Raw genomic sequence first — 12,914 nt, forward strand, 5'->3', positions numbered from 1 at the left:
ATTGTAATTCCTGATGTTGAATCTGCACAACAGATTCATTTTATGATAATTTATGGGGAGGTTGTAACAGACGTATACCACAAAGGACAGTGAAGGTTAAAGGTACTTATTATTCTCTGGTTCTTGTTCAGCTGATTGAAATATACTTGAAAAAGACTTCTGTCTGGAATAGATACAGTATTTCTAGCTCTAATGTCAATTGGCAAACATAAAAATCAAAGCAAAGTAATCACCAGAAATTCAAAATCCCCAATATTATCTTGGATATGGGAATGAAAATGTGAGCTCTTTCAAGCTGTTTTAGCCTCGTACAACGTAAAAAGCAATTTAAGTTGGATCAGAGAGAAATCAGAAACCAAAACATTGTTGAGACTGAGGGGGTTACAAGTGATAGTGACAGTTCAGCCAAAGTCTGTAGTCCAGTGGTTTTCAAACTCTTCCATAATGGGATGCCTTTTTCCATACTGATACCCTGATGCAGAACTTTCCTCCCATCTAGGCGGGATCTGGCTAACACTCACTCCCATCTTCCACTGAGTCGGAAGGAAAGGGCAGTGTGGTCACCACCCCTCTGACATCAGTTCAGGACCTCCATGTTAAGAACGTATGCTCTAATCTAGTAGTCAGTCAACAAAGTTTAACTAGAGAAATGTGGGAAGATCCAGATTTAACTTTCTAGGAAATATAGCCTGAGACACTAAATTCTGGCGAAGATGGGAATAATGGTTTGCTCAGTTCCCATTCCCCAAGAGTAGAAAAAAAAGGAGTGATCAGTACAGCATCCTGAACTCTGATACACACTCCTAGACTGAGACTCAGGTCAGGCTCCATTAAGGACCTTACTTTGGAAACCAGGTGAAAATAAGTTCCAGGGGCCAAAATCTGGGGTTTATATATTTAATGCAGACATGTGGAAACATGAACTAGAGTCTGTTACTGTCATATTGTTCATCTTTACCCTGGTAAGAGGACTGATCCATTGAAGAAGGTTTCTCTCAAAGGGTAGCCTACCCACAGGGCTAACATACAATATTTTATTAGAAATGAGAATCCAGAATGCCATGTGTCTAAACTATCAGGTTTAGAAATAGAGGTCTCCTCTACAATTGCTTGCTAAGATTAAATCTCATTCTACCAGAACAGGGGCAAAACACTTATCACTACTTTTTATGCCTGCTTAACTATTACAGCAAATCTAGTCCTGAAGGATTTCAGGGAAGAGTTAGATCAGCTCTGCTCGGTGGACCTAGCCCCATCCTCTAGCCCCTTCAGAAGCTTGTCCCCCTCTATCTCCTTCAGAAGCTTGTCTTTCTGCTCTGGATCATCATCCCCTGATGCCATTCCCATCCTTGCCTTGCACCAAGCAGCATGTATGAAAGGTGCTGGTGGCAGGAATTCCAGGAGTAAAGTCAGTGCCAATAACCATGGCAGTGGGGAGATAAGGCTGTGCAAAGGCAGTTCTCTACCTGGTAAGCAGGAGGCTCTCTGCCTAGTCATGAGTGAGGGTGAGGTGCAATTTCAGCAGGCCAGAGAGTAGACCCTGTGGGCACGGGGAAAGCTTGGGAAGTTGGAATGCTTGTAATCAGCACTGGGGCATGGAAGCACAGAATACACCATGAGTAGGCTAGAGAGACAAAGTAAGATTTGAGCTGAAATTTCTTAGCTCCCATCCCCCAACACAGAACCCTAAGGACAAACATACTCATGACACACCTTGTCACATATAACATAGACGTTAGAGGATGCCATCCCCCTCCTTGCTGCTGTCCCAACAGCACTACAATTTCTAACTTTAAGTCCTCTCTAAATAATTGCTCAAAATTGCCTTCTAATCCAATAAATGCAGTGTTTTTTCTTAACCTTTAAAGATTTGGGCCAAAAGAACCACCCCAAAACCTGGGGTATAAAATCTGTTGTAGTTTACTACTTTGTCTTTGTGGACTTATAGTAAAAGATCTCTAATTGATAATGCAAGGATTTTTTCTTGATCTTCCCCCTGAACACATGGCTGCCAGAAAGGCAGTGTCAGTAGATAAGTAAAATAATGAAGTCTTTTGCAAAGGCTCAAATGGCGCTGCATTCAGGGACTGTAGAGCTACATTCATGTTTTTATGGTTAAGTGTTCTAGCCCTTTACTTTACAAAGATAGCTTGCCCTGATAAATCTTTTGACATCCCGATGTAATCCTCTATGTGATCCATTTAACTCTACCTCACTGCTCCTAAAATAGTCTATAAAAATCAGTGTGTCTGATTCCTAATCTTTTGTTTAGGCCCCTATACTTCATGAGACATTTTATAATTTATGCATATGAATGGGCACTGCTGCTGAGTGAATAATTCACAGTGTATAATTTATTGAAAGAATTGTCTTTCTGTTCAAGGATGTCAAGCTTATGATTTTATCAAATACATCCCCATTATTTAAAGTTATATTCCCAATAATTCTGAATAGTTCATGATCTGTAAGTTGTGCACTAGCTGTTCATTCTCCATATTTGATATTCAGGATGCTTTGATAGGACATGTGGTTCGCATGGTATGTTTCTGTCCTCCAGTTGAGTGTAACTCAAAAAAACCTACCACAACAAACAGATTTTTGACAAAATATTCACTTTTGCAAATTCAAATTTCATTTTCTGTGAGTATGCTACAATAGCGACTTAAAATTCACCTTTTTTCAAATATTTCTGCTAGTAAACACTTTCTCTGTGTAGAATATTCTCTGGAAATTCACAAACCCAGTTAAAGTGAATTAATTAACCATTCAAATAAATATTCATGGTACTATGCCCATCTCTAATAAGCACCAGAAAGACAATTATGCCCAAATAGAACCCTCTCTTTCTTCCATCTATGATAATCTTTGGATGTTTGGCTATAGATAAAGCATATGCACACAAACGCATAATTCTTGGCGAGACAGGTATCTAATATTCCTGTCAATAGGCCAGCCTGAATAATTCATGACCTTTCAATTCTTGGGGTCGATCCATTTTTAAGTACCACTGTTCTTATATAATATGTTCTGGGCAAGGCTGAACTGTTTAAATCCCTGTTCACTATGCAGATGACAGTCTCTTTCACAGTAACATTTTAAAGGAAAAATCAAGGGAAAAGGCACATGGGAGACAGAAGATGCTGCTCCTCATCGGAGCAGTGGAGGGAAAAGAAGGAAAGAAATGCTGCCCATATTTCCATTGGTTGAGTAGGAGATTTAGCTGGAGTTATAACTTGGAAAATGGGATTCTCTAAGTCATCAAAAATGTCTTACCTGTAAAAATGTTAAATCTGGATAAATAGATAGAGTAAAGCATAAAGGCTTTATGGCCTTCTGAAAATGTCATGCTGATCCAGCTTATATAGTGTTCCCACATGCTAAAGGAAGGATAAACACAACCATCCTGCTCTGGTACAGAGGATGGTATTAAAAAATATCATTATCTCATATAACTGCCTAAAACAGAGTACTATAGAGACAAATGGATGAGACAGACCTGCAGAAGGACCTGAAGAAGACCTCTGTGTGGCTTGAAAGCTTGCCTCTTTCACCAACAGAAGTTGGTCCAATAAAAGATATTACCTCACTCACCTTGTCTCTCTAAAACAGAGGACAATATACTTCATGCTACGTACACTAGTCTGCCAATAATGCAGTGTCATACAAATGCGCCATCAGATCTTAGTTGATAAAGATGGCAAGTCTGTTTCATAACATGCACTTATTGATTGTTTCTCTGATACCTTGCTGACCTTTTCCAGTTTGTCATGCCTGATATTCTGCATTGGACTGGCACTATACTGTTTTTCCAAAGTTCTTTTTAGAAAGATGGACAATACTTAAAATTAAGAAGAAAGTTATTTTTGTTATAACCCAACAAATTTGTAATTGATGCTGCTCAAATGAAAATTTTCGAAGGATCAGAAATTAATTGTATAAGGAGTTTGAAACAGTGAATCATGAGAATGAACACACCATTTTTAAACTGATAACTGGAATCTATAGATTGTATCCTGATGGATACAAAAAAGGATCATGTTAGCATCAGCTTCTGGGTTGTATAAAGAACCATTACAGAATACTTACCTAAAGATTATTTTCCTCAACTGTTATTCTTTCATGTTTGCTGTAATTCACACAAAGTTCTAATCCTACCCCACTGGTACTTACACGTACTGTTTTCTTGGATGAATTTCACTACCATCCTGGTGACCTTTATAAAATTGGTTATTTAGATGTATGTTAAGGTCGCTCAGAGTTTAGTACAGTGCAGTATATAGCAAATCAATTGAAAATTCAAAACGTCAAGTGTCTGAGTTCATTTTCTGTAATCGAATTGGTCATGCCAAGTATTACCCCAGGATACAGTGCTTCTGGTTATTCTGGATCAGACCTGCAGTAGTGCATACATAGTTTTGGTTTTTGAGATCTATTGCTACTAAGATTCCCTCCAGTGTATAAAACAAACACTAGATGTTAAAATGTCTTGCCTATACTGGAGTTCAGTATAAAATACACAATGTATTATGCAAATAGGAAACCTTCCTTGTCATGCTTTAGAAATTTTAATATTTCTGCCTTGTACTAATTTGTACGACGAATAATCTATTGCAACTATACAAGCAAAAATTATATTACTCATTTTGTCAATCACTGCAACTACTTTTATCTTCCAGATTCTCACCATGACTAATCTTTTAAGAGTCTATTAGATAGAAACTACTACACTCAGAAAAACATGGAATAAAATTATTCTCCAAACTGGATTGCAATGACTGACTAAAGCAAAGATAGGTGGATAAATTGCCATACCGATGAACTCCACTATTGCACATTATGATGTGGCAAGCTCCAAGTCTGCTACAGAGTTCTGAAGAAACTGACAGCAATCCAACTCCAGAGGCACTGCAAGCAGTGTAAGCACAGGCTGCTGTGCGCTTGGATCGGATAAAAGACACTACCAGTCGGTAAAGTTCATCCAAAGAATTGAGGGGCCGCATCAGCTGCAAGCAAAGGAGAACAGAGAGATTTAGACATTTGCCATCAAGATGCATGTGAAGTTCTCTTCTGGGAGAGTGACAACTAAATTGTTTCTGAGTTTAATGACTCCAGACTAGAACACACGAGCACTGTGGGCCAAACCCTGAGTCCAGCTGCTTTCAAAGCACACAGTTGAAAGGGTATGCACAAAGCACACAATATATGACAATATTTAAGACTTTTTTTTTAAATCGCTATATGGGTATTTTCACTGACTGTATAATCCCCGGGGCACATCTCAACTGTGTTAGTCCTCTCCACCTGACTACACATGGGCAGGAGTATTTCCAAAGAAGGAATAATGCAGTGAAAGACAAATGCAAAGATAGACACAAAAGGGAGTAGTGCTGGGACTGATGCACGACCACTAAGAGAAGATCAGCATACAGGTAAGACAAAACTGTCCTATGTTTATGCAAATGGCCATTCACTAATCCTGACTAACTACTGAAAGAATATTAGAGCGACTAGGTGGGTAAGGTAATATCTTTTATTGGACCAACTTCTGTTGGTGAGAGAAACAAGCTTTCGAGTTTACACAGAGCTGTTCCTCAGTTCTGTAAGCTCAAAAGCTTTTCTCTTTCACCAACAGAATATGATCCGATAAAAGATATTACCTCACGTACCTGGTCTCTCTAATACCCTGGGACTAACAGAGCTACAGCAACACTGCATACTGAAAGAATAGTAAGCAGTAAAATAGGAGTGAAGAAACCACAAACAATAATAATTAACTTTGCAACAAAACTGAAAAGAAAGTACAGGGGTCGGCAACCTTTCAAAGAAGAAGAGACATTTTTTTGTTTTGGTCTTTGACCAAAATAATTCAAGAGTCACATCACACACAAAGCTACTTGTAGAGTTAAAATTTATCAGCTAATAATAATTGAACATAATAAAGTTATTACTACTCACCAATACTTTCAATGAGACTTCTGCCATTTGAATTTGAATATAAACAGGAGGGCACTCCGGGCTGGGGCAGGGGATTGGGATGCAGGAGAGGGTGCGGGGTCTGGGAGGGAGTTTGGGTGCAGGAAGGGGTTCTCAAAAAAAGGCTGCCTGCAAGGGGACAGCCAAAGAGCTGCATGTAGCTCTGGAGCCACAGGTTGCCAACCCCTAACGGTATCCAGATTGAAATGATACATACATAGAGAAAGAGTTTAACAGCATAATATTGAATTTATACATACACGTACACATACACATACACACAAAGATAGGAAAGACTGTCTTCATGATCTGGTAACAAAAGGCTGCGTCTCTCCCACAGTGTTTGGTAAAAAAGTGAAATGAGGCTCAAGTCACATTGCAGTTCTTGTCATACAAAGCCCTGATTCTCTCTGCCCATGAGATACCTAGGGATTCCCATAGAGAGAAACCTGCTAACCAAAGAAGAAATGTTTTAAAATCTAGAAAAGCACTCCCTAATGGCAATTTTAATTCACCAGGGAAATGGTAGCCTTACTTATACTTATATTTACCTATATTTGAAAAGTGCACTGGTTTAACTAAAGTGATTTAAAAATAAATGTAGCTAAACCAATGCAAACTGCTTACATAGACTCACTTAACATGGTTTAATATTTAGTTACATCAGTTTAGCTTGCACTCGTTTCAACTGGTACTAGTTTCTAGTTGAGACAAGGCTTTATGAAATATAAAACTGTAGGCTGTAAAATGGATGTCAGATAAAAAGCTGGATATCATGCTAGGTAGTGCTTTAGGCATAAAAGGAGGATTTTTCCCCTCTTAAAATGGAAAGAGGAATCCATTTTAGGGGAGCCATCGTGGGAAAGTTCTAAGGGCAACCTTGTGAGGAAAATACTGGAGGGACTGTGGGACAGTGCACCAACTTCATTCTCCTGGGCACAGGGACTATTGCCTGCAAACACCCCTGACAGTACCCAAAGGGATAAGGAGGAGACCAGGCCATGGCTCTGCCCCTTTACTCTCTGCTAAAGTCAGAGCAAACAGGTCGGCTTCACACATGAGCATGTACTGCATTTCCTGAACCACAATGCCTCCTACAAGGGCACTGCTATGTCAGACCATCCGTAATGCAGAGCTGGGGTAAAAGCCATAACAGAGCCCTGAAACAATACCTCAAAATAATTCAACTCAAGCCAAAAGAAAGGGATTAGGATAATGTGTAACATACAGAGTTTTTAATTAAACACTTAATATTATTGTTTACCTTATCTATATAAGCAGCTTTAGATGTTGAATTTGGAGGGAGGTTCGACTTGTCCAGGTAGAATGCCCTGAGAGTACAAACAAACAAAACTGTTAATTGTTTAAAAGCTTCTATAACATATACTTTAAATATAACTGAAAAGTCCTTTGATTTATGAAGGGTTTTTTAGACTTAAGGACATGAGACAAGAAAGGGCTGGAACAAAATGAAGGGTAAGGGTGCACTAATGCTCTTCTTTTTAAAGACATTATGAACATGTTTTTTCTTGGCACGCTGCAGCATAATGGGTCACTGAATGATGTGCATCTGAGTATAGACTGGGCATCAGAACTTCTGCAGTGTGTTTTACTGCAAAGTTACTAGAAAAACTTGGATCTGGAATTGGCCTTCATCAAAATCTTCCCTGAGAGAGACTTGATAACTGTTCAGATTTTAAAAATGATTTTGAGACCTTTTGCATTTATAGTTTTTGATTCTCATGCACTGCATGCTTGTGTATTAGCATATGGTTATGGAAGTTAATTATATTAGAGGAGCACCCCAAATATGCTAAGCACAGTGCAGACATAAGGAAAGACATTGTCACTGCCCCGAAAGGCTACAATATAAAAAGAAACTAAAAAAACTCAGAGTGGGGGAAAGATATACCATACAGGCAAAGTGAACAGGGTGATGACTGGAACTAACCAATTTTTATATATACAACAAACTATACTCAACTGCTTCTCTGCATAATTTCCACCCGCCTATATGAAAATGATTTGGTGTATAAAGAAGCAACTGAATGCAAATATTGTTCATCAACATAAAAATAAAATGCAATGTGAGAGAGAAAGACCAACAGACCCAGAGCCAACCGCTTAATAATTAATATTGCATAGGAAGTGTCTGTAGAACATAAAAATGCAGCATGTATTCTGTCAAAGGACAGAGGCTGGTATTCCATATGGTACACAGTATGCTCAGATCTTGTTCACAGACCTTCCATATTATCCTTTTCCTCCCCTGTCCTAAAACTGGATAACCCCACTCCTTCAGTACATAAGAACAGCCATACTGGGTCAGACCAAAGGTCCATCAAGCCCAGTATCCTATCTTCTGATAGTGGCCAATGCCAGGTGCCCCAGAGGAAATGAACAGAACACGTAATCATCAAGTGATCCATCCCCTCTTTCCCATTCCCAGCTTCTGGCAAACAGAGGCTAGGAACACCATCTCTGCCCATCTTGGCTAATAGCCACTGATGGACCAATGTCTCCATGAATTTATCTCATTCTGTTTTGAACCCTGTTATAGTCTTAGCCTTCACAACATCCTCTGGCAAGGAGTTCCACAGGTTGACTGTGCGTTGTATGAAAAAAGACTTCCTTTTGTTTGTTTTAAACCTGCTACCTATTAATTTCATTTGGTGACCCTTGGTTCTTGTGTTATGAGAAGGAGTAAATAATACTTCCTTATTTACTTTCTCCACATCAGTCATGATTTTATAGACCTCAATCATATTCCCTCTTAGTCGTCTCTTTTGCAAACTGAAAAGTCCCAGTCTTATTAATCTCTCCTCATATGGAAGCCGTTCCATACCCCTAGTCATCTTTGTTGCCCTTTTCTGAACCTTTTCCAATTCCAATATATCTTTTTTGAGATGGGGCGACCACATCTGCACGCAGTATTCAAGATGTGGGCATACCACGGATTTACACAGAGGCAATATTATATTTTATGTCTTATTATCTATCCCTTGCTTAATGATTCCCAAGATTCTGTTCACTTTACTGACTGCTGCTGCAAAGTGAGTGGATGTTTTCAGAGAACTATACACAATGACTCCAAGATCTCTTTCTTGAGTGGTAACAGCTAATTTAGATCCCATCATTTTATATGTATAGTTGGGATTATGTTTGCCAATGTGCATTACTTTGCATTTATCAACACTGAATTTCATCTGCCATTTTGTTGCCTGGTCACCCAGTTTTGAGACATCCTTCTGCAGCTCTTTGCAGTCTGCCTTGGACTTAACTATCTTGAGTAGTTTTGTATCATCTGTAAATTTTGTCACCTCACTGTTTACCCCTTTTTCCAGATCATTTATGAATATGTTAAATAGGACCAGACCCAGTACAGACCTTTGGGGGACACCACTATATACCTCTCTCCATTCTGAAAACTGACCATTTATTCCTACCATTTGTTTTCTATCTTTTAAGCAGTTACCAGTCCCTTTTATCCCATAACTGCTTACTTTGCTTAAGAATACTGGAGGAAAAGAAGCCTCTGATCTATCCTCCCCTCACAGCATCTGCTGCAGAACTCTAACACTGTACAAATGGTTCAAAGAAGACTAACTTGTTATTAAGAACTGACTCATTATTCCCCAAGACCCTTTCCTTACTCCCCAGTCACAGCTCACCATATCACAAACATCCAGTGCATGCTACCTACCAGTGGTAGCACCACTTCATCGTCTGCCTGCTCATATTCATAGACCAAGGAGAATTTTTATTTTTCCAACAGACGTATGAGTAGCATCACTTATCAGACACTATCACCAGCCTACCATCTATGTGGCATTTTCAAATGTCAGTAAATTAGTATTAAAGACTCCCTATCAGTAGCTATTGCTGGTTTCCTTTAAGGTCTAGCTGGAGCAATTTCAAAGTGTTCTGTTACTCTATGATGCTCATACAGCTGTTCCTGAATGTGCTGCATAGAAATCCATGGTGACAGCATATCTGACTTCACTTGGTGGCAGTGAAGGCCACTCTTGAACTTGGACTGAACAAATTCTGAACAAGATGTTATGCAGAGCAGGGTAGGAGAACATGAGTTCAAATCTGTTGTAACAGCTTTACTTTTGAGTCACAGAAAACAGTTTATTATTACAAACAAAAAATAATCTATTAAATTAATAACTGGACCTTGTCAAAAATGGGAAAATTTTCACAAACATTTTAAAGAAAAAAAATTTGGGGAAGTAAAAAAACATCAAAATTTTGAAAATTTCAGTCAGTTCTATAGATTGTAAAATAATTGTAAGCAACTTAAAGTGAATAAAAGGGTTTATAGTTGTTTTAATAGGAGATCAGTATGGTAGTAAGGATGGATAGTGAGATAGAAGAAAATGAACTTTAAAGAGTAAATTAAATAAAGGAACAAACTGTTTCTTACTCTTCTAAAAGACAATGAAAACTAAAAAGTATGAAAAACAAAGATCAGGCAGCTGGAACCACCATGCTTGTCTTTCTGTCAGTGGCAGGGCATCTGACACCTAAGCAGAATTGGTGTGGCTTATTACCTTGGTGCACTGTCAATAAGATAACTGCCAACAGTCTCCATCAGGAGGAAGGCACAGCCTATCAGTGGAGGATTGCTGGAGATGGCATGTGGTAGAAATACCATGTTTAATTTGTAACTAAAGAATTATTTTAAACTACAGTAAAGTATGAATATGAAAATAGAAAGGAAATGTGCACTTACAGCATCATCCACAAATGATAGGATCATCCTGGGCCCCGATCCTGCAAATACATATCCACTTGCATAACCTTACTCACATGACCTTACTCCCATTAATTTCAATGGCACTGTTCACAAAAGTAAAGCTATTCGCATGCATGTGTTTGCAGGGTCAGGGCTACAGAGTGCAAATTTTAATAACCTTAATTATTTGAGTTACCAGTAATAACTGCCTTATTAAAATCTGACACCCTCTAATACTACTAGAGTCTGCTGCATTTAGTTTTGTGGTTTTGAGAGGATATTTTTTATTCCAGACAGAAGATGTAGATTCACCCCAAAAAGCCATAATGATACCGATCTAGTTCTATTATTTACAATTAAAGTGAGTCTGTAATGCCACCTTGAATAAACTCGGCTTCCAAAGGAAGTGGAGAATAGAGAAGGACAAGAGATTTGCAGGAAAAAATTGTTATTAATGCTACATGACTGACCACAGTGCATAACGGTTACCTCAGCAGTAACAGACCAACCTTTTCAGTGTTACCGTATAGCAGAGCTAAAAACAAATGTAAGTGTCATTATGCCATTCATGTATTGAAGATTACCAGAATAAAAGCCGACATTACTTTCTGCTGCTATGTCACAGGGAAATTTACTCATTCAGAATCTGTTCAGTATTCCCATCCTCTTTATACCATTTTTTCAGCAAATTCAGCTGCATTAAAAAACTAATAACTAAATACAGAACAGTATACCCACTAATGGACTATACAAAAAATAACCTGCTCCATGCTGAAAATGAAGCAAAATGGGCATTGTAAAGGGATACAGAATTAAATTAATACTACATTAATAAAGTCAATTATTCATTAACCTAAAGTACTAAAATTGAAAAAATCAATTGAACAATATTAATTTTACAAATCTAAGATATCCTATTAAAAATGAAACCATAGCTAGAATCAGCTAGTAGTCCCAAATATTTCTCAAGTGTTTTATTTTTCATCAAACTTGTCTTCAGTTTTTCTCAGAACATGACAAATTGTGGACAGCGTATAAATTTCCAAAGCACTTCACTTAATTACTGAATGCCTGTTAAGGTCCTTAATCAAATTTCAGGGGAAAAGGTAATGGCAATCTTGGCACAGTACCCAATTTGGATGATATTTTCTAATCCATTTGAAGTGAATAAGAATGAAATCATAGTACTCTGCGTGCATGCACCAAATGCTATTAGAACTGCTCTAAAAAAATTTCCATTTGATAAGCTGTGTAGACCATTCTTATTATAAAAAGATAGAAAACTACAGTGAGTTACCACATATAGTATATTTTATCAAACAAGCGTTGTGCAACAATCTTTAATAATGGAACAAATATTTGGAGGGAACTCTGTAAGGGAACTAGATAGAATAAACTGCTTGGGTTTTAAAAAAAAACCGGTCAGATAAATACATGCTTTTTTGATCAAGCTATCCATAAATTGTGGATAAAAGGAATGCCATTCTTGTAATGTCTTGATTATAGTGAAACATTTGATGGTGTCTCACAAAAGTAATTCAGACATTTAAAGGCTTGAGAGACTGACTTATAAGAAAAGAAAGCAGCTCTGATCCTGAAAAGACATATACATATCACTTTACACACAAGTCTTCTTTTCTGTGCATCACAAGTCAATATTTAGTTTGTTCAGCCATCTAACTGCTGCATCATCAAGGGTAGTAAGGGGTTGTAGTCCACCCTCCAATCTTCTAATTGTGCACTCCTCCTCCACATGTTTGACCATCGGCTTCACTGTCCCACAGTCACACTATGAAAATTGGTCTAAGCCAGAGATGAGCAAACTACGGCCCGTGGGCCACATCCAGCCCACTGAACCATCCTACCCGGCCCCTGAGCTCTGGGCCGGGGAGGCTAGTCCCTGGCCCCTCCCCCGCTGTTCCCCTCCCCAGCAGCCTCAGCGGTGGTGTGGCTGGCTCCGGAATGGTCAGGGGGCAGGGAGTGGGAGGTCCCGGGGGGCAGTCAGGGGACAGGGAGCAGGGGGCGGTTGGATGGAGCAGAGGTTCTGGGGGCGGGGGGATGATCAGGGAACTGGGAAAAGGGGGCCTGGATAGGCGTGGGGGTCCCAGGGGGCCTGTTAGGGGATAGGGGTGTGGATAGGGGACAGGGTAGTCAGGGAACAGAGAGCGGGGCGGGGGTGGGTTGGATAGGTGTGGGAGTC

At 39.0% G+C, this 12,914-nt stretch overlaps 1 protein-coding gene across 1 annotated transcript in view; it reads right to left on the minus strand.

Moving 5' to 3' along the window:
• PREX2 (phosphatidylinositol-3,4,5-trisphosphate dependent Rac exchange factor 2) overlaps positions 1 to 12,914 on the minus strand; it is a 290,326-nt gene that overhangs the window by 39,855 nt on the left and 237,557 nt on the right. The window contains exons 36-37 of the mRNA XM_077808977.1: positions 7,238 to 7,304; positions 4,813 to 5,003 (exon numbers count right to left, since the gene is read on the minus strand). Of these exons, the coding sequence (XP_077665103.1) occupies positions 4,813 to 5,003; positions 7,238 to 7,304 (258 nt within the window). The remainder of the gene's footprint in view (positions 1 to 4,812; positions 5,004 to 7,237; positions 7,305 to 12,914) is intronic.

Source organism: Eretmochelys imbricata, chromosome 2 (assembly GCF_965152235.1).
Source record: "Eretmochelys imbricata isolate rEreImb1 chromosome 2, rEreImb1.hap1, whole genome shotgun sequence".
NCBI classification, from domain to species: Eukaryota; Metazoa; Chordata; order Testudines; family Cheloniidae; genus Eretmochelys; species Eretmochelys imbricata.